Raw genomic sequence first — 17,422 nt, 5'->3', positions numbered from 1 at the left:
TTTAATATAAAATCTTTTTTTAATGTAGCTATAGCTGTGAATAAATAGCTGTGATAAATTTCTCCTGAAACATAGTTGAGCACAAAATTACACATAAAATGAAAATATTCATGTTATACATGTTAATTGCTGGATGTAATTTTAATCTAGAAAAGAGTTGACCAGATTTTATTCCTTTGAAAAATTGTTTCTATTGAGCTCAAGGCAGGAAGCTGTAATCAATGAACGGGCTTCTCTGTTGGTCTTGTATTTAGGCCAAAATTGTTGCAGCACCAGAAGGAAACAGCTGTCCGCCTGAATGAGGCTGCACACTCAGAAGCTGCCTTGAATTGACTGCTGAGATTCACACATAAGACCCTGTTGACAAGGAACTGTTGACTTCTGCTGTTTGTGCTAATTTATGCAGGATTATGCTTGTTGGCTGGAGCTGTTGTAAACCTCTCACACACAGGAGTGTCTGAATGCCAGTAGCCTGGAAAGACATGAACCTACTATTTCTGTCCTCTAGTACTCTGTATTTTATCTACTGAACATTCTGACTCAATACTCTCTCGTTAAAGGATAAAGTCACAAAGTTCAATGATTGAAATGCTGTAATGAGAATGATCAGTTCTGAGATGTAGAAAAACAGAACTTTATTTGAATCCCATGTGACCTCTAGTTGCCACAAACATTGCACAGTATGAAAAGAAATCACATCATTGGGCATCATGTCACATTAACTATATACATACCTATTATACATGAAAATGCTTTTTGGTGATTTCAAAATGTCTTTGTCAGGTTGTAAAACAGCATATGCAGAAAAAAATTTAACAACCGTAGTGTTTAACATTCCAGTCCACTGGCCATCATTTTTGCTGAGTGATATGATGAAGACTCAGACTAAGAACCTGCTACACTGGTCATGTGAAATATCCCTTGGTGAATAAAAAAAAAAAAATCTAAAGAAAAAAAAGAATGTTTCTTCTTTTAAAATAGCTAAAAGCAAATTACAAAAATCAAAACTATACTCATGACAGAACATCTACTACAGTAGTGAATAAGTTTGTCATAGATGCCAAGAGCAAAGCATGTTTAAGACACTGAGATGACATCTGCCTGCCTTTAGTGTGCAAACAAATGAGGCAGACCAATAACGAATTGATCTCTGAAATGTAAAACAATAACTGTGTGTGGGTGCGACCAGTCCATCGGATAGGCCTGTGAAGGAGGGCAGCTTTGTGCTCCTGCTCCATTCTCTAAAATGATTTACAGTATAATGGAAAGACGTAAGACAGGCAGCAATTCTCCGATAATATTTTTGGTCCCTGTGTGCAAATAAGATACACGTGTAGATACGTACGCATATATATGAAATGAATAAACAACTTACAGCCAAGGCACCTCAATACAATTAGTTTTTTGTCAATAAAAAACATCCTCATCAATCTGATTGGTATACCAAAAATAGAAATGATCAGGCTTTAATGTGGTTTTGTTCTCTGTTGCGTGCAGACAAGTCACTGAACTCGGAGGAGTTTGAGATACAAAGTCCGTCTCTGTTCCCTCCTCCTCTTCTTTTGTCATTTCTCCCTTTAGGAGACCATCTGTTTGGCTTGCAGCTCCATCTCTGCAGCCCGTTTAAGGGCCACGTCCACCAGAAGCTGGAAGCCACTGAAGTCTTGTGTAAGGTCTGGAGGGGTGGGGGGAGGAGTGTTGAACAGCCCGCTGCGGGGGCTCATGTTGCCCTCCATGCCGGTGCTGGTGAGAACGGTGGTAGTGGTGAGTGGCTGGTTTACCGGCCCTTCATCCCAGCATCTAAGCAGCGCCTGTGCAGACTGCAATGCCTCAGCTCCACTGTCACAATTCACCCCTGGCACAGAGGGGTGGGAGGATGTCGGGCTGGCCTGCATTACTGCGGTGACAGTGGTGTGACAGATGACAGAAGGCCGGGTGGGCATGAGACCTGGAGAGGGGGATGTGGAGGTTGGAGAAGGTATGGAAGGGGACGCTGCCTTCCTCAGGACACCGGACACAGATGGTTCGAAGCTGGAGGGGTGGAGAACGCGTTTGTCAAAGCTCTCCTCTGTACCTGCTGCAGGGCTGCTGTGTTTTGGGGACTGGGAGCTGTCGGAGAAGCTGTCGCCAGCCTTGCTACCTTTCCTGGATATGGTGAACTGGTTGGGGTCTTTGCCATCTTTCCTCAGCATCTCCGGGAGAAGTCGCCGCCGTGCATTAATGAACCAGTTGCACACCTGGAAAATACAGAAAAAAAAAATTCAATGTAGTACGAAAGCCACATCACATGACCCACTTATGTTCTGCCTCCCAATTTATCCCCAGGTGCAAATGCACCTCTTTTGTCAATAAACAAGTCAAGATTTCACACAAGGTTGTATATTTCACACCAAACAACCTCTTGTTTACTACTGAAGCACTGCAGAAATGAAAAACTAGACCTCTAAGATTTACAGCAAAGATGAGCACATCTCAAACTATGTGAAGCTAAACATTAACTTTGATCCAAAAATCTAGTTTGGACTTATTAATCCTGCATTTAAAATATCTTGCAGTAAAAACTAATCTTCTTTGTCATAGCAGTAATCATGGTCATCACTCTCTCCTTTTGTCATCAGCCCTCCAGGCCAGTCGTAACTGGCTCGGGGAGGCTTGTTGCTTTAACCATGTAAATGACTCTGCATTGTTCCCAGACAGCTGGGATGGAAAGGGGCTGGAGGGAGGGAAATTCCTGTCCAAGTGTCTCAGCCAAGCCCACAGCACACAGGGAGTGAGTTTACTCATGTTGTCTCACTGGCTTTCAACATTGCAACATCAAGCTGGTTTGAATGACCTTCAATTCACTGTTTGTGTGTCATGTTTTGTTTGCCCTCTAGACAGGAAATGATTCAGTCAAACCAACGCTTGCTTCCCTTTTATTTTACAGAGGTCTGTTTACGCTCTAAGTATTTACTGGTAGCAAAGGTTTTAGTTAACCTATCCGTGTCCTTACCTGCAGTGTGGAGAGCTGAGTCTGCTTGGACAGGAGGGCTTTCTCCTGCTCAGAGGGGTAAGCATTGTAACGGTGCTCGTACAGCCATTCCCTGAGGATCTGAACTGACTCCTTGGGAAGGTTTCCCCGCCGCTTCCTCTTCCCGTTGCTTCCCGCACTGGAGGACAGATCCAGAGGAGCGTCCCCGCTGTCCTCGTCGTCTGTCTCACTCCCTGACAGCATCATCAAACCTGTTCAAGTGAGGGGGGTAAAAAAAATGGCGTGTATGAGGACGGTATCCTCTGCCGCAGCTGTTTACCAAACACAAGCTGTCTGGGAGGCAGATGATGTGTCAGAAGCAAGCTGTCAAGTTCAGCCATGTGATTAATAAGAGGACCCAGGGAGGGTGTGAGGGGGGAGGGATAGAGGGGAAGGACGTCACAAAGGCTTGTCTGATACTGTGTCAGTTATAAAACCTGCCTGGACAGATACGAGCCAGGTCTGTTGCACACTAAGAGCACATTGTGCATGCTCTGCTAGGTAAAATGGGTTGACCACAAGAACAATCACAGTACAATGGGAGGTTCTGCTCTGAATAATAGAAGTTGCTGCTATCTTTTAAAGTTAGTGATTGAGATGTGTCTAATTAAACTCAGTATTTCGGCCTTTGAATTTCTTTGGGTGTTGCTTAGGGAATATAACCCTGCTTATAAATTCTTAGAAAAACCTGGACTGGTCATATTTTTTGCAGAATTAATCTGTTTTCTGCTGATTTTGATTTTATACTAGACGCTGGCTGCTGCTTATTGGATGTTTATGCCATTTATGACACCTGAATTCCAGAAATGTGCAATGTAAGCAGCCCAGGCAACATTAAGAAAATTGCTGAAACAAGAATAACAGTCCACAGCCCAATGCAGTCTGGTCTGAGGCAAACAAGTGGGAAAGGAATAAGAAAGTTCCTATGTGAGCGCGGCCAACAGGATGAGGTAATTACGTAGGCTGGAGCGAGAGGGGAAAGGGGGAGGGGAGACCTGTTGCAAATCAGCGTCTCCAGACTAAACAAAAGAATCTAGGGCTCCGTGGTCTTTTGTATGTGATTTAAAAGTTTCTACACGCAAACGGAGACTTCGCATTTAACTTCAGTTTCCCTCAGATATCACAGAACAACACTGTGGGTGAATAAAGTGCTGTAGCCCAACGAAGACGTTGGTTTTGTAAGTTTAAACAACTTGAGTGGTTTTCTATTGTGTGTGCGCGCGCGTGCGCCGCACCACGAGGTCCTTCAATCTACTAACAAGGCGACGGCAACTTCCCACAATGAGGTCAGGAGGAACATTAGCCTACATTTGGAGTAGATACAATTTAAAGGTGTTTCCGTTCGCGGTACATTGTTAAAACAACAACAACAACGTGCAACATTTAAAGGTCTCGCGCTATGAAAATGTAACGCTTCAAGTTCGACAGCCAACAAAAAGTAGCACAACCAGCTTTTGTCGAACTTCAACACAAATGTGTCGCTCGTCTCTTAGTGAACTTTTATTCGAGCTAAAGGGTCGTTTAATCCAATTCTGACATCCCATGGGACCTTTCAACTTTGATTACAATAACACCGTGCTAACAAAAATAACACAAGGCGACGGCGTCGTGTGTTGTTGTGTGAAAACATGAAGAAAGCGTATCAACAAAGCCAAAGTGATGTACACACGTAGATATATTGACTTGTGACATCGCGCCAGCACATGGCAGCAAAAGCCCCCTGTCATGTCTGGGAAGGAAACAATAGGCTGCGTGGTTTGCATGTGAGGGAAATCGGTCTGTATCCTCCTGCTACCTAAACTCATTTTGAGAGATTTTATTTTTAATCAAAGAGCATCAAACCTACCCCTTTTCGCCTTCATCTCCGTAAGAAAATGCCCACTTTCCTCGTCAGGCGCAAAAGATAATTGTCTTCTGTGTCAGTGCAGTGTCTCCTGATATCCCCAGTGTGTGTCCGAATATCCTTATTCATCAAAAGTCGTTTAGTTTTTTCCTTTTCGGGTGTTTTTTTCCTCGTTTGGAGACTCGAGCGGGGGCTTTACCCGAGAGCTGCTTCCCGTCGGCTCTAAGCCTTTTTCTCATTGACTGTGTTTGATTCTGAAACTGGGTGACAGCATCTTTGACAGCTGCGTGACTCAACGCACAGAGATCCTCCCACTGTGGAGGGCAGAGGAAAAATCTCTGACATCAGCATGGCTGGTTCCCCCTGACATAACCTACATACAGTCTAAGCTTGAATTGCTGCAGACCCCCTAATAAATTAATACAATCAGACTGTGTAGTAATTTATAATCCAGAGAAGGGCATCGGTTTAAACGGACAGTCTGAACGACGACGACAACATCAACAACAACAACAACAGCAGCAGCAGCAGCAGCAACAGACTAGTGTAGAGCACTGCGGACCTCCTGGTAACATCTTCCACGAATAATAGCCACAATAAAAAAAAAAATACAATATTATTGCCACAGGCTATAGCTTACGTTTGGGACTTTCGTTTCCTGTATCACTTCAGTATTTCAAATAACACATCATGCAGAATTGTCAGTGGTATTTCATCGAATTCTAGGCTATAATGATCCCAGTGCAGGCTATTTCTGTGCTTTTCAAGAGTAGCCTGGGGTCTTATTGTGCTTTTTAAATTAGAATAGTAAAGTCATCATCATGTATTACAGTTAGGAGCCATTATTACCAGGATGCTGTGTTTATGAAAGCTGATTTTGTTGTATAGAGACAGAATCGTGTAGTATTTGTGTTGTTTTCTTTTTAATATTACCATTATCGAAACAAATATTTCCCTAATATCTCGCGTGGAGGACGTGAAAATGTATAGCCTGTATATTTGGGTGTAATAGAGGGATTGTGAGTCCTCCTCGTGGGCTACCAGAGTGAGGCTAGTGTCCGAGTTCGGTTTACTACGACAGAGGAAACTATCAATGCCCTCATTTGTATGCGACTCACAATCTTGCGACAGATGGTATAGCACCATCTCTTTATATGCATTTATTCCAGACAGGCCTTCATCTCTTCTTCTCGAGCTAAATGTCTCATGCCTCCGTGTGTGCACATGTAGTACTGCACCTGAATGCATCATAACAAGATGCTCGGGCTCCCTCTAGTGGTTATTATACTGCTTTGCAACAGGGGCTCTAGATAAAATAAACTAATTGACAGCAGCATTAAAGGTTATAGCAATAAAACACCATACAATACAAAAAAACACACCGATATATAAAATCTTCAATAAACAAACAGTTCATATGTTTAGCTAAGAAGAAGAATCATACACAAGTGTAGTCTTAATAGTCTTGAATTTTGCCAGTGATGCCAAGATTGTTGATTTAATTTCCCCATTCCAAACATTCCAAGTGGCTGTAGCAGAAAGCACAAACTGGAATGCTGTTGGTAGTACTGTGCCCAGACTAGATGCTCAGACAGAATAACATTAGCATGTAGAAATGCCTTCAACCGATTACTCAAAGGTCAAAGTGTTTATTGTCATATGCACAGTATGGAAACATATTTCCCTGTACAATGAAATTCTTACTTTGCGGTCCACATGAATGCCATACAATACAAATGAGATATGAAATAGATAAATACGTAACATATAATCTAAGGCACTTTAAAACAGCAAGTGAAAGAGATAAAAATATATATGAAAATAATAAGAGAATGTATGCTACATATTCGCAGGTTTTTCCAGAACCGTATGGCCAGCACAGACTGGAAATAGACCGTATTTAAAGAGGAAGCATTGCCACCTTTTAACAGAGGTGTTGGCTAGTTCCAACCCCTGGGAATCTCATTTGTAGACTGAAAATATATCTATAATAATGTATATTATTTCATGATTTGTCAGCATAAATTTACTTTAGCTGCAGTGGCAAATGAGTCTGCTGTGGCTATTATCGATAAGCACACACATGCTTAGTAGACACAAGTAGTGTGACTCTTTCAGGTTAGACAAGCTTAGTCAACGTATCAAAAATAGAGATATGATCAAGTTAGGAGCCAGGCCCATTAATATACTGTTTAACTGTTACAAAATTTATAGCTAGCCTTAATAATAAAAACAAATAATACAAATTCTAAATCATATAGACTTTTTTTTTATAGGTCTGAGTGTAATCTGTGTAGGCTAGTCATAGGAGTATAGCCTATTTTGTTTCATTGAAATATTTGCTGAACTCATTTTAAAATCACTGAAAGTTAATCATGTGAACTTTTTCAGAAGTATTTTGTTTGTTTCATTTTTATAGTCTAAGGTATAAAAGAGGGGTGATGTATGTATTCAGAAAATTGCTCATTTTTCTTTATATACGCTTCAAGTAGTACCTACCTGTCCATATTGATTATATTGGAAATAACCTATAGCCCACGTTTATCTAGGGAAGTAAAACGAGTAAAACGTAGCCTGTGCCTAAAATCGGCATTACTGTTCAACACGTTATCACTCAGGTCGTTTGACTGACACAACAGATCCTTCACATTTGTCGACTTGGGTAAACACCGCTTTAGTCAGGACATGAAAATGGAGAACTGCGTCAAGTCGCAGACAGTAACAACGAATAATAAAGGAAATCAGGAGGTTGTGCGTTCAAAGTAAAACAATCTGGTAGCCTATAATAACAGTTTGAATTACATTAAATCGCTTAGTCTTCCTTATATTGTCTTTTTTTATAATGTATGTATAAAAATGACAAATGGTCTGGAGCGGAATACACTGAAAACAAACGTGTTTTATACTGAAGGGCACTTTATTATGTGCTTGTAGTCAGTTTTAGCCTCAGTCACCTTGAGGATGTTTTCCGGATATTTTTCTGTCGATCACTGTCAAAAAGCAGAATTAAATTTATTTAGATGAAATGTTGTAGCATTGTATAGGCGCTGTAAAAGATGTTTTTTTTTTTTTTTTGTGTGCAAATGTTAGAAATTTGGCCACTAACTTTTTAAAGCGTTTTCACAGCAGCAGCTAATGTAGCCGGTTTTTAAATTAAACACAAATGTCAATGTTACTTTTACCGAAATAAGCCGACAATGAATTTCTTTATAAACCTTTTAATGTCAGGATTTTATTTTGAATGTATTTAAACGGAAATATATTTTTATGTCTCATCTGAGCTGACTGTTGAGGCAGACCTACAGTCAGGAGCTAAAATTAGGGAGGCTCCCCAACAGAAATTACGCAAGAAGGCTAAAGTGGACAGACTGCGTGTCTGTGCGTGTCTGTGCGTGTCAGTGGTTACAGGGCTCAGGACCATGGGGACGTTCTCTACAACTTTGCTGCTGTTAATGACATGGAGGGTATTTTTAGCTGCTGTTGTCATCTCTCCGTAACAGCCCGCCTGTGGCGCACAGTATAAAGGACTCCTTCAAAATGCAGCTGTACAACAGTGCGCTGACACACTACCCGAGGTTGTCGCGCAAAGTTACTATAACTTTATCGAGCGGATCCGAGCGTCAGAACGAGACAACACCAAGTTCCTCTGACGCTGATAAACCGGTATTTTCACACGCAGATACATCTTCAACGACCAACGGGAGTCCGGAGAAAGAGGCTGCTTCTTCCGCAAACATGCCTGCGTTTTCATGTCACGAAGCCTCGTCTATGAGGCCAATTTACTTCACGTCGACTGCTGAGATATTAATCCGCAGGCCCGATGGAGTGGAGAGGTCTGTTCCTGTCCATATCATGAGAGAGTCTAAAGCCAAACCGCCCTCTCCCAACTCGCATAATGGGGAAAGTATCATCTGTAATGACTGTGACTCTGATGTGATACTGGATTGGATAGATCAGCTGAGAACTGGGACAGATGAGCTGTTCTCTGACTGCCCAGAGCTGCTTGGAAATCACCTTTTAAACTGTAACAACATCTGTGGACCTAGAGTAGAAGAGTACAAGAGGACAGTGGGAAATTCTAGCGAAGTTGACACAGTTTCAGTGTCTGATGTCCCCTTTAGAAGCAATGGATGGGCCTCACTACCAGAAGACGAGCTAGTTCCACCCAGGGAAGCTCAGCCCGAAGAGCACATACAGGAAGATTTTAGTGATCTGAGCAGTGGAAAAACAGCTCCAGTGTCGGATATGAGACAGGCCTTCGAGCTCAGTGTTCTGCAGGAGTGTCCTCCACAGAGATGCCAAGAGAAAGGAGATGTTAATGATAAAGTCACTTGGTATCTGGCTGAAGTAGAGAAACAAAACAAGTACCTCCAGGAGAGGCACAAATACAGGTACCACATCATTCCAGATGGCAACTGTCTGTATAGAGCTGTGTGCAAAGCCATGTACGGGGACCAGGCGAGACACAGGGAGCTGAGGGAGCACACGGTGCACCACATTGCTGACCACTTGGACGAGTTCAACCCCATAATCGAAGGTGATGTTGGGGAGTTTCTGATCAATGCAGCGCAGGACGGCGCCTGGGCCGGGTACCCTGAGCTTCTGGCCATGAGCCAGATGCTAAACGTCAACATCCACCTGACAACCGGGGGGAGCTTGGAGAGCCCCACTGTCTCCACCATGGTGCACTATCTCGGGGAAGAGGACGCTTCGAAACCAGCTATCTGGTTGAGCTGGCTCAGCAACGGTCACTACGACGTCCTGTTGGACAGGTGTTTCCCCAACCCAGAGTACGAGGACTGGTGCAGGAACTCACAGATGCAGAGGAAAAGAGATGAGGAACTGGCAAAGTCGATGGCAGCCTCATTGTCCAAAATGTACATTGAGAAAAATGGATCTGGGTGAAAAAAAGATGCTCACTGTTACATATTAGTGCAGAACTGATTTCTGAACATGCCTGGTTTTTACATGCAGTTAAATTATTTTTGTAAGGTTTATATTGTGAGAGAAAAGAAGTGCAGTGCACGTGTTGTTTTTGTACATGCTAAAACTGCCAAATTAGTAGCGGTTGTGTCTGAATGTGTGTGAGGCAGTTTTTCCCGATATGTTGACATGAGTGGAATACAGTACTTTAATGTTGTTACTGTACATGAATGTGCTTTTGAGGTGACTTATTGGCAGAGCAGTTATTTTTTATAATGCCTTTGCTGCGTTTTGCTGTTTCCACATATTGTAAAATACAAAGAGACTTGATTTGCATTTTTATGACTTAGCTTCAGTGTTTAACGTCTGTTTAGCCCATCTCTTGCACAAATGTGTTTAATTTCTGTCTGCTAGAACAGTTCAGCCATTATTTTTTCTGTTATTCCAGTTCATTTTAGGAGTTTGAACACATATTAGAAAAACATTTTGCAACAGTTTCTCATTTAGATGACATGGTAATCACTTGAATAGTACCTTTCTGACATTTCCACACAGATTATTATGTTATATCACTATGATAATCTCAGTGCGACATTGACCATAATAGAACTCAAACTGCATAAGGCAGATGATGTGATATATTTTGCACTCATTTCCACCTTCTGCTGTCCTAATGTGAAACAGGATGTCTGGATGTTGTTACAAGGAGTGACACTGGAGCCCGCAACCTCCTGTTCAGGTCCGACTGCAGTACTCATAGTGTCAGATCGCCTGGAACCTGTGTCAGAGCTTTCTGGATGTTGAACGGTGCTCTGTCACAGTTTAGTGCAAAGATGCAACGTCACCATGTCTTTGTTCTGTTTGGTTTCTGACTTTGATTAAACTAAAGCTCATTGCTCACATACAATGTGAGAAAGGCGCCTCAAGAGTGAGTTTTGTTTTCCTAAGTTTGGACTCTGGATATAGTTTTATATTGTTCTGTATTTCATGTTGTGATGTTTACAGTGTTTTCACTTTCAGATTTCACCTTAAAAATGTTCCATTTTGTAAATGTATGATATTTGTGCTAAATCTGGCAGTTTAAAATGTGTAGATTTATAATAAATATATGCATACACGTCTGTGTCAGGTTATTATTGAGGCATTACGGGTCAAGAGTTAATCAAGTGTGTGAGGGAGCAAATTAAGTTTCATAAAATAAAACCCAAAGAGCAAGATGAACCACCTTTAAAATTTATTTAAGAATAACTACGAGAAGCTGATGCTGGAAATATTTCCATGATGTCAAGTGATGTTTGTGGTTCTCAGCATGTTTTTTGTTAGCGTCTTATGCTCATGATCCCTTATCACAGAATACATGGGTTCTGAGCAGCTTGCTCCTTCTTAGATGGTTTGATTTGAATAAGCTGTAGAGGCCTTTGGACAAAGTAAGAAGCAAATACCCTATAGAAAATATGAATAGATTTTTTTTTTCTTATAATTTGCCTACAGCTTAGTCATCCTGCGCCCCCTTTTGGGGGTCCTCACCCCTTGGTTGAGGGCCGTTACTTTATATATTCTTGTATTAGACCAGGATGTAGTTGTATGGTGATTTGTCTTCCCCTCTGTCCAGGATGCCAAGCTGCCTATAATGTTGCACGTTTCGTCCATTAGGCGGCGTTGCAGCACCCCATATAGACTTTGACTAAGTTGTTTGAAAAAAAAAAACACATTATAAATAAAAGTGATTACATTGAAGCTACATGAGTTAAATAGACTACACAATCCTCTGAATTGTTAAAAAAGTGAAATGTTTCATTATTAGTACTATGGGGAAACTTTGGAAGTGAGTTAAATGTTGAGTTAAGGATTACAGTCATTATTTACTAGGCCTAGATCCTGACATTTGACCGTTTGACAAGTGACAGTTGTTCCTTTTCACGGGGTGGGATTACCTACACACACTTTACTAAATCTCATCCCCGAGGCTTTATAGTGATGACGTAATCCTACATGGGGACATCCAGGAAAAATCGTCTTTATCTTATACCTGAGTAGTGAAAGTGCCTCCAATCCCATTGGTTAGGCTCCTGAACAGAGCGCAGGTGAGTGCGGACCCGGCAAGCTGCCTCACCGCAGTACTGGCACACAGTCAGCACAGAGACACGGAGGGAGCAGAGGAGAAGTCACCGACAGAGGCTTCCCACCGGCGTGTTTGTGTCGTTCAGCGTGTCTGTGAAGGATTCCCACGGACAGACGACGGCGACGTCGTCACCTTGACGCAGTTCATCCCTGGTGCTCGGAACTTACCAGTGTTTTTGAAACAAGACTGTCGGCTTTCGTGTGGCTCTGACCTGAGACGCAGAGACATGTCGGGACACCGGGTGCAGTTCGCAGACCTTCCTCGGAGTAATCACAAAGGAAGTCCCAAATTTCACAGTAAGGAAATTTATTCAGGTGCTTAATCTTTGCTTTGACCTTGATTTCATCGGTAACTCCAAAAGACTAACCTAAATTAAGAGGAAAACTCTTGGAACATATTTTAGGGACAAACCTCGGTAGCTGTCAAGAATTTTGTAGTAAGTATAGTTTTGTAGTCCTATAATAGTAGGCAAACAGTTCACACAGGAATTACCACTGGAATGTGGGTTTTCTGTCATGTAGGGTGGTTTATTGTAGCCACATATACAGCAGAAATTAGGCATGTCACCCACATGTCACGTTAACTGTAGTCGTGGTAATAAACCTAATGTAGAAGCCGCAATAATCGGACATTAAAATACAATAGGCTAAAAGTCCTAGCTGTTTAAGGGGAGTTTTTAATTAAGCAGGTTATTGAGTCCTCCAGTTTACAACCAAACTTGGTTATTTGCTGTCTCATCTCTGTGTGGACATGTATACGCTGCTTATATGCTTGTGGTCATACTAAATGTGTTATGTTCCTTATGCATGGCTGGTCAGTGGTTATTTTGACATTTAACTAGAGAGCCACTCAGCATGTGCATCAGTGGTATGATCCCATTCAGTCCCTAGTTAATACACTGACCAGAAGTGGCAGGTGCTCTTTGCAGTCTGCAGCTGACTTTTTCTCCTCAGTGAGTGCAACACTTGTCATGCTCTGTCTTAGTAAGGTGATGCTTACCTGGAGATGCACTGATAACTTCACTGTATCACTCATAAAGTACAGCATATTAATTATTATAAAGTAGGGGTTTTGTGCTTTTATTGCTCAGGTTGGATGATTGAAAGATGTAATTCTGAGGCGTTCGCTGCCTCTGCTGCTATGTGCTGCAGTGCATGCGCTACAGCGTGAGACACAGAGAAGCTGAGCTCTTCGTGTTGACAAGCTGATTGACAGGATGTGAGCAAGGACAAAATAGAAAATTGCCAGTTTGCTGCAAAGACCTCCAGAGGAGTACATCTACACTCTGATTTTAGGGTTTGTATTTATCTGTGGTGGCATCTGTTCTGGCAGTTTGCTGCATGTTTTGGGGGGTTTTTCAGTCAGTAACATGCATGTGGATATTATGTTGAGAAGTGCTGATGTGTACAGGTTAAGCTCAGGTTGTATGCAGGGCATGCTGGGTTGGCGTGTGGAAGGACAGAACGGCAGCCTCAGCAGTAAACCACACATTCTGACTCAGCCCATCCATTTCTCCTGCTGTCCAGAGGCAAAGTGACAGCAGGGTCAAGTTTCAGTGTCTTCTTTTTCTCTCAAGATGTAGACACTCACCAACAGACAAACATATAATACACTCACATGCATAACCTCACAACCAGCCCTCCCTGACACTGCCTACAGTATGTCTGTTGTTATTCCAGCTTCTCTGCCCTGTGTTGTTGAGATACGGTCCATAAATCAGCCCCGCTTGCCTTTTACTGCAGGTTATAAGAAGTGTTTTTTGAACCGTGAGTTGTTTCAGACAGACAGCCATGAATGACAACTTGCCAGCTAAAAGTCTGAAACAGTGGCTGCCAGACTGAAAAGGTCATGTTCTTTTGCACAGAGAGAGTGGGACAAAGAAAGAGCATCGAAAGATTAACATGTTTCGGCAACATTAGTGGCACATTCATGATTTTACCTTTGTATTGAATGAACTGAATTTTAATTTTGGAGTCATTTGAGCTTTGTGTAACATTAATGCTTTTTAGGCTAATGTAACTTTGGAGTGGAGGCTGAATTCTGTACAGTTTGTCGCAACCAGGCATCCGTAGTTCATGCAGTTGCTAGGAAACTGAATGTGATGGGAGTGGCAAAGAGCATTAGGGAGCGGCTAATGGTGTCTCTCTAGTGGCCAAAAAGAAATCGATTAGAGTCCCTTTACAGAATAAGAGATGTTGACATACAATATGGAGAAGAAAAAAATCTGTAACAATCATATGTTTTAACATCAAACCCAGCATATCTACCATGTTATGTGCCAAATTCTAAACATACTGTCTGGGACTGAGAAGTGTTATTGACTGGTTTGTCAGGTCACACCTGTTTAGCACACAGTTTGTTAATACCGAAGACAACATTTCACTGCATACCAACAACAGCCAGATTAAACAACTTGTTTGTGCAGTGTGTAGACAATCCACACTTTGAACACATGCAGATAACACGGCTGCATCTTGGGGGTATTAAAATGAAAGATATTTACATATTCAAATACCTTCCCTGAATCTGATGAGAAGTTCTAAAATAATACAAATACTGCACAGTATTTTACTTGAAGTGCTACACAATAAATGGCTCAATCATAATAAGTAAGAAACCATAATTTGCTAGTGACTCCATTAGGCCATCTACACTCACTTCCCATTTTTAACAGTTTTTATTTTGGTCATTGTTGGTTTTGCTCTTGGTGTCTTTTTTTTCTATGTCTGAATGTCCTGGCACAAACATGACCGCGACCTATCATACTATCAGTCCATATGCAATAGCCTTGGGGAAATGTGAAAATCTACGTTTGGATCATAACTAAAGAATGTACTTCTTTACCAGCTCAGATTATATCTGTGGCAGTGTCAAGCAACCGGGGTGGATGTCGTTTCCAGTAAACTCCTCAACGCAGCATTTAGTTTTCTGCAAAAACAAACTGATGCAAATGTGAGGATAGAGCATGGCCTTAACTTTTTTAACTTATTTTCTATTGATAGTTGACTCACTGCTGCTAATGCCACCTTCTTCAGAAAGGTGTCAAATGCCATTTCTATTGGGCGGTCTGTCCCACTGAAGATGCTGTTCACATTGGATAGGCACTCGAGATGATCCTTCTGGAAATAGCTAAGCCCCTGAGATGCTAACCAGCTGTTTTCACAGAGGATTAAAAGCCAGTCCCTTAAGGGCTCTTAGGTTCCTCTTAAACACAAAGATTTAGGGTTGCTCAGTGGCCCTCTCTGCCCTGGAGTAATATGATGATGTATTTTTAGCTTTAACTGGAGATGTTGCTCTGATAAAATGCAGCAACCTTGAGCTGATATCCATTTTTTGCTTTTTGTTGCTCGAATACTGATTAAACTGAATGCATGACAATTGGTTGCAAAGATAATTACCAATTATTTCAGCGTTCTTGTGTAATGTTAAAGTTGATGTTGATTCATATCAACATGACTGAGGGTTAAGTCAAATGCATTGAATTTATTATGACTATTCAATGTTCTACAAAGGTAACTTATGCGTGAAACAGAAATCAAAAGGCTTACATTCCTTTTAGAGGAGCCTACTAAATGATACAGCCATCTTTTAAAATGTGCTACCAGTTAAAAGTTTGGTAACACTTTCCCATTAAATTGAATGGGGAAACCTTTGACTGCAAGACAATGTGTTATTGAGTGTATTTAATCTCCAGCATGTCCATTTTCTGCTGACATTTTCATATCCTTTCAGATAATATTTAGTAGATCTGGACCTGTTACATACTCAAGAAAGTGAAGGCACTTTGCTTCTGTTTGGCCTGTTTAAAAAAAGCCTCATACAGTAACTTTTGACTTCTGGTATTTTGCTCCCTCAGCATTTGTAAGGAGAGTTACAGAAACAGAAAGGTTATTCAAGAGTCAAAGGGAGGTGGAATTTCAAAAAGCACCCCCCACATGCACACACAAAAGATCTGAGGTTTACAGTAAGAATGCAACGTATTGTACAGATGGTATCTTATGACTAGAACCACACATCATGAAACTTTGTATGCCTAATGAAGTTTTCATCCTCTCCTGATCTCTCCAGTAGTAGTGTTTTTTTTTTTATTCTGCTTGTCTAATTGATTCCCCTTCATGAATTCTTTCCTCAAAGGATGTGAAGAAGTTTCTCAAAAGTGCTGTAGAGCTTAAACAGCATATGATGTCTGTGCAACCTCACCACCTCAGCTGTTAAGAGAAAGAAGGTAAGTCCATCTGTCACAAATGACACACGGACCTCTCCGCATCAGGCACTTAAAGCTTCTCACTGGCTGCTGGAGCCGAGTTGAAACTCGCTCTGAGCGCCTGTGGACACTTCGGCATTGTTATTCGCACTGCTGCTCTTTTGTTGCCTGTGGAATCTACTGAGGAGTAAACAAACACTTCCATCTTGTTTATAGGAATTTTAAGTGTGAGAGGATCTAAGGCCTGATAATGCAATGCAGACGGGAACACAAACTGTTAAAATGGTGACTCCCAAAGGGTGCTACAGCTCTTTGCACAGTTGTCAATCACTTGTCCTGAGCAGCGATCTTAAAATATCTGCACTTCTTTATTGGTAATTAGAGACACTCTGGTTATATTTTGGTGCTTTTGGGAGACAGGGTGTAATAACATTTTCTCTGCATGTGCTCTCCAAGCGCTAATGATGCATGCCAGCCCTGATGAGATTGTTTTTTTTAAAGGAGCAACAGGAGCAAAAAATAGATTTGGACACAGATGAACGGGAAGTTAAATAGCCTGTCCTCTGATAGTGCAGCAAGGTCATGCTCAAAGGAAAATATGTTTGTGGGGGGGTGGGGGGTTACCAAATAATTTGGCTTATCTTTGGCCTGTCTTCAAACTCCATGCTGATAACACTGTGTAATTTATATATCAGCTGTGATTTTAATGACTACAATTCAATCAAAAGTTCTGGGGCACTGGCCCAGAGGTCAGCTTAAAGAAACATACACACACACGAAGTTATGAGGATGCTCACTGACAAAGCATCCCCTGACCCTTAACAATCGGAAGTACTGTAAATGCCTAGCCCCAACCCTAACCCTAATACTAAACCTAATTCTAACCTGACACGCCTCTGGTCTCCATGAGGAAGACTGAGCCCCACCAAGTCAAAGGTGTTTATTTGTCATATGCACAGTTAGGAAACATGTTTCCCTGTACAATGAAATTCTTACTTTGCCTTCCACATGAATAACACAAAATACAAATGAAATATAAAGTATATAAAAAAATAACACAAAATCTAAGGCACTTTAAGCAGCAAATGCAGCAATATAATAAAAATATATAAGAATATAATAAGAGAATGTATGCTGCATGGGAGCAGCATGTGCAGCAGTCAACAGTCAATGTGCAATTATGAATGTGCAAACTGAGAATGTAAACAGTACAGGTCGACAGTACATGACATATTTCCTGGTAATAAACTCCTCAGCTGTTTAGGAGTCTGATGGCAGAGGGAAAGAAAGGGTTTTTCAGTCTAGAGGTCCTACACTTCA

At 41.5% G+C, this 17,422-nt stretch overlaps 3 protein-coding genes across 3 annotated transcripts in view; 2 read left to right on the top strand and 1 right to left on the bottom strand.

The window, feature by feature from the left end:
• Positions 1–588: 588 nt before the first annotated feature.
• On the bottom strand, positions 589–5,297 carry tgif1 (TGFB-induced factor homeobox 1). The gene is made up of 3 exons (XM_020602244.1): positions 4,857–5,297; positions 2,993–3,222; positions 589–2,237 (listed from the first exon to the last, which is right to left on the bottom strand). The coding sequence occupies exons 1-3, from the start codon at positions 4,870–4,872 to the stop codon at positions 1,578–1,580; spliced, it is 906 nt and encodes a 301-aa protein (XP_020457900.1). The 5' UTR covers positions 4,873–5,297; the 3' UTR covers positions 589–1,577.
• A 2,812-nt stretch (positions 5,298–8,109) lies between these two features.
• Positions 8,110–10,847, top strand: otud1 (OTU deubiquitinase 1). Its single transcript, XM_020602238.1, has one exon. The coding sequence runs from the start codon at positions 8,391–8,393 to the stop codon at positions 9,756–9,758; it is 1,368 nt and encodes a 455-aa protein (XP_020457894.1). The 5' UTR covers positions 8,110–8,390; the 3' UTR covers positions 9,759–10,847.
• Positions 10,848–11,760: 913 nt separating this feature from the next.
• The window catches only part of kiaa1217 (KIAA1217 ortholog), a 99,025-nt gene continuing 93,363 nt past the window's right edge, over positions 11,761–17,422 (top strand). Inside the window, exon 1 of the mRNA XM_020602220.1 lies at positions 11,761–12,194. Within this exon, the coding sequence (XP_020457876.1) occupies positions 12,125–12,194 (70 nt within the window). The 5' untranslated portion in view covers positions 11,761–12,124. The remainder of the gene's footprint in view (positions 12,195–17,422) is intronic.

This window comes from Monopterus albus, unplaced genomic scaffold (genome assembly GCF_001952655.1).
Source record: "Monopterus albus unplaced genomic scaffold, M_albus_1.0 scaffold55.1, whole genome shotgun sequence".
NCBI classification, from domain to species: Eukaryota; Metazoa; Chordata; class Actinopteri; order Synbranchiformes; family Synbranchidae; genus Monopterus; species Monopterus albus.
This window is presented reverse-complemented; position numbering and strand designations above follow the sequence as displayed.

Coding starts and splice junctions, on each gene's coding strand:
- tgif1 (XM_020602244.1), bottom strand. Junction 2,238..2,992: donor CTCAGCTCTCCACACTGCAG/GTAAGGACACGG, acceptor TGTATTTTCCAG/GTGTGCAACTGGTTCATTAA.
- otud1 (XM_020602238.1), top strand. CDS start 8,391: ATGCAGCTGTACAACAGTGCGCTGACACACTACCCGAGGTTGTCGCGC.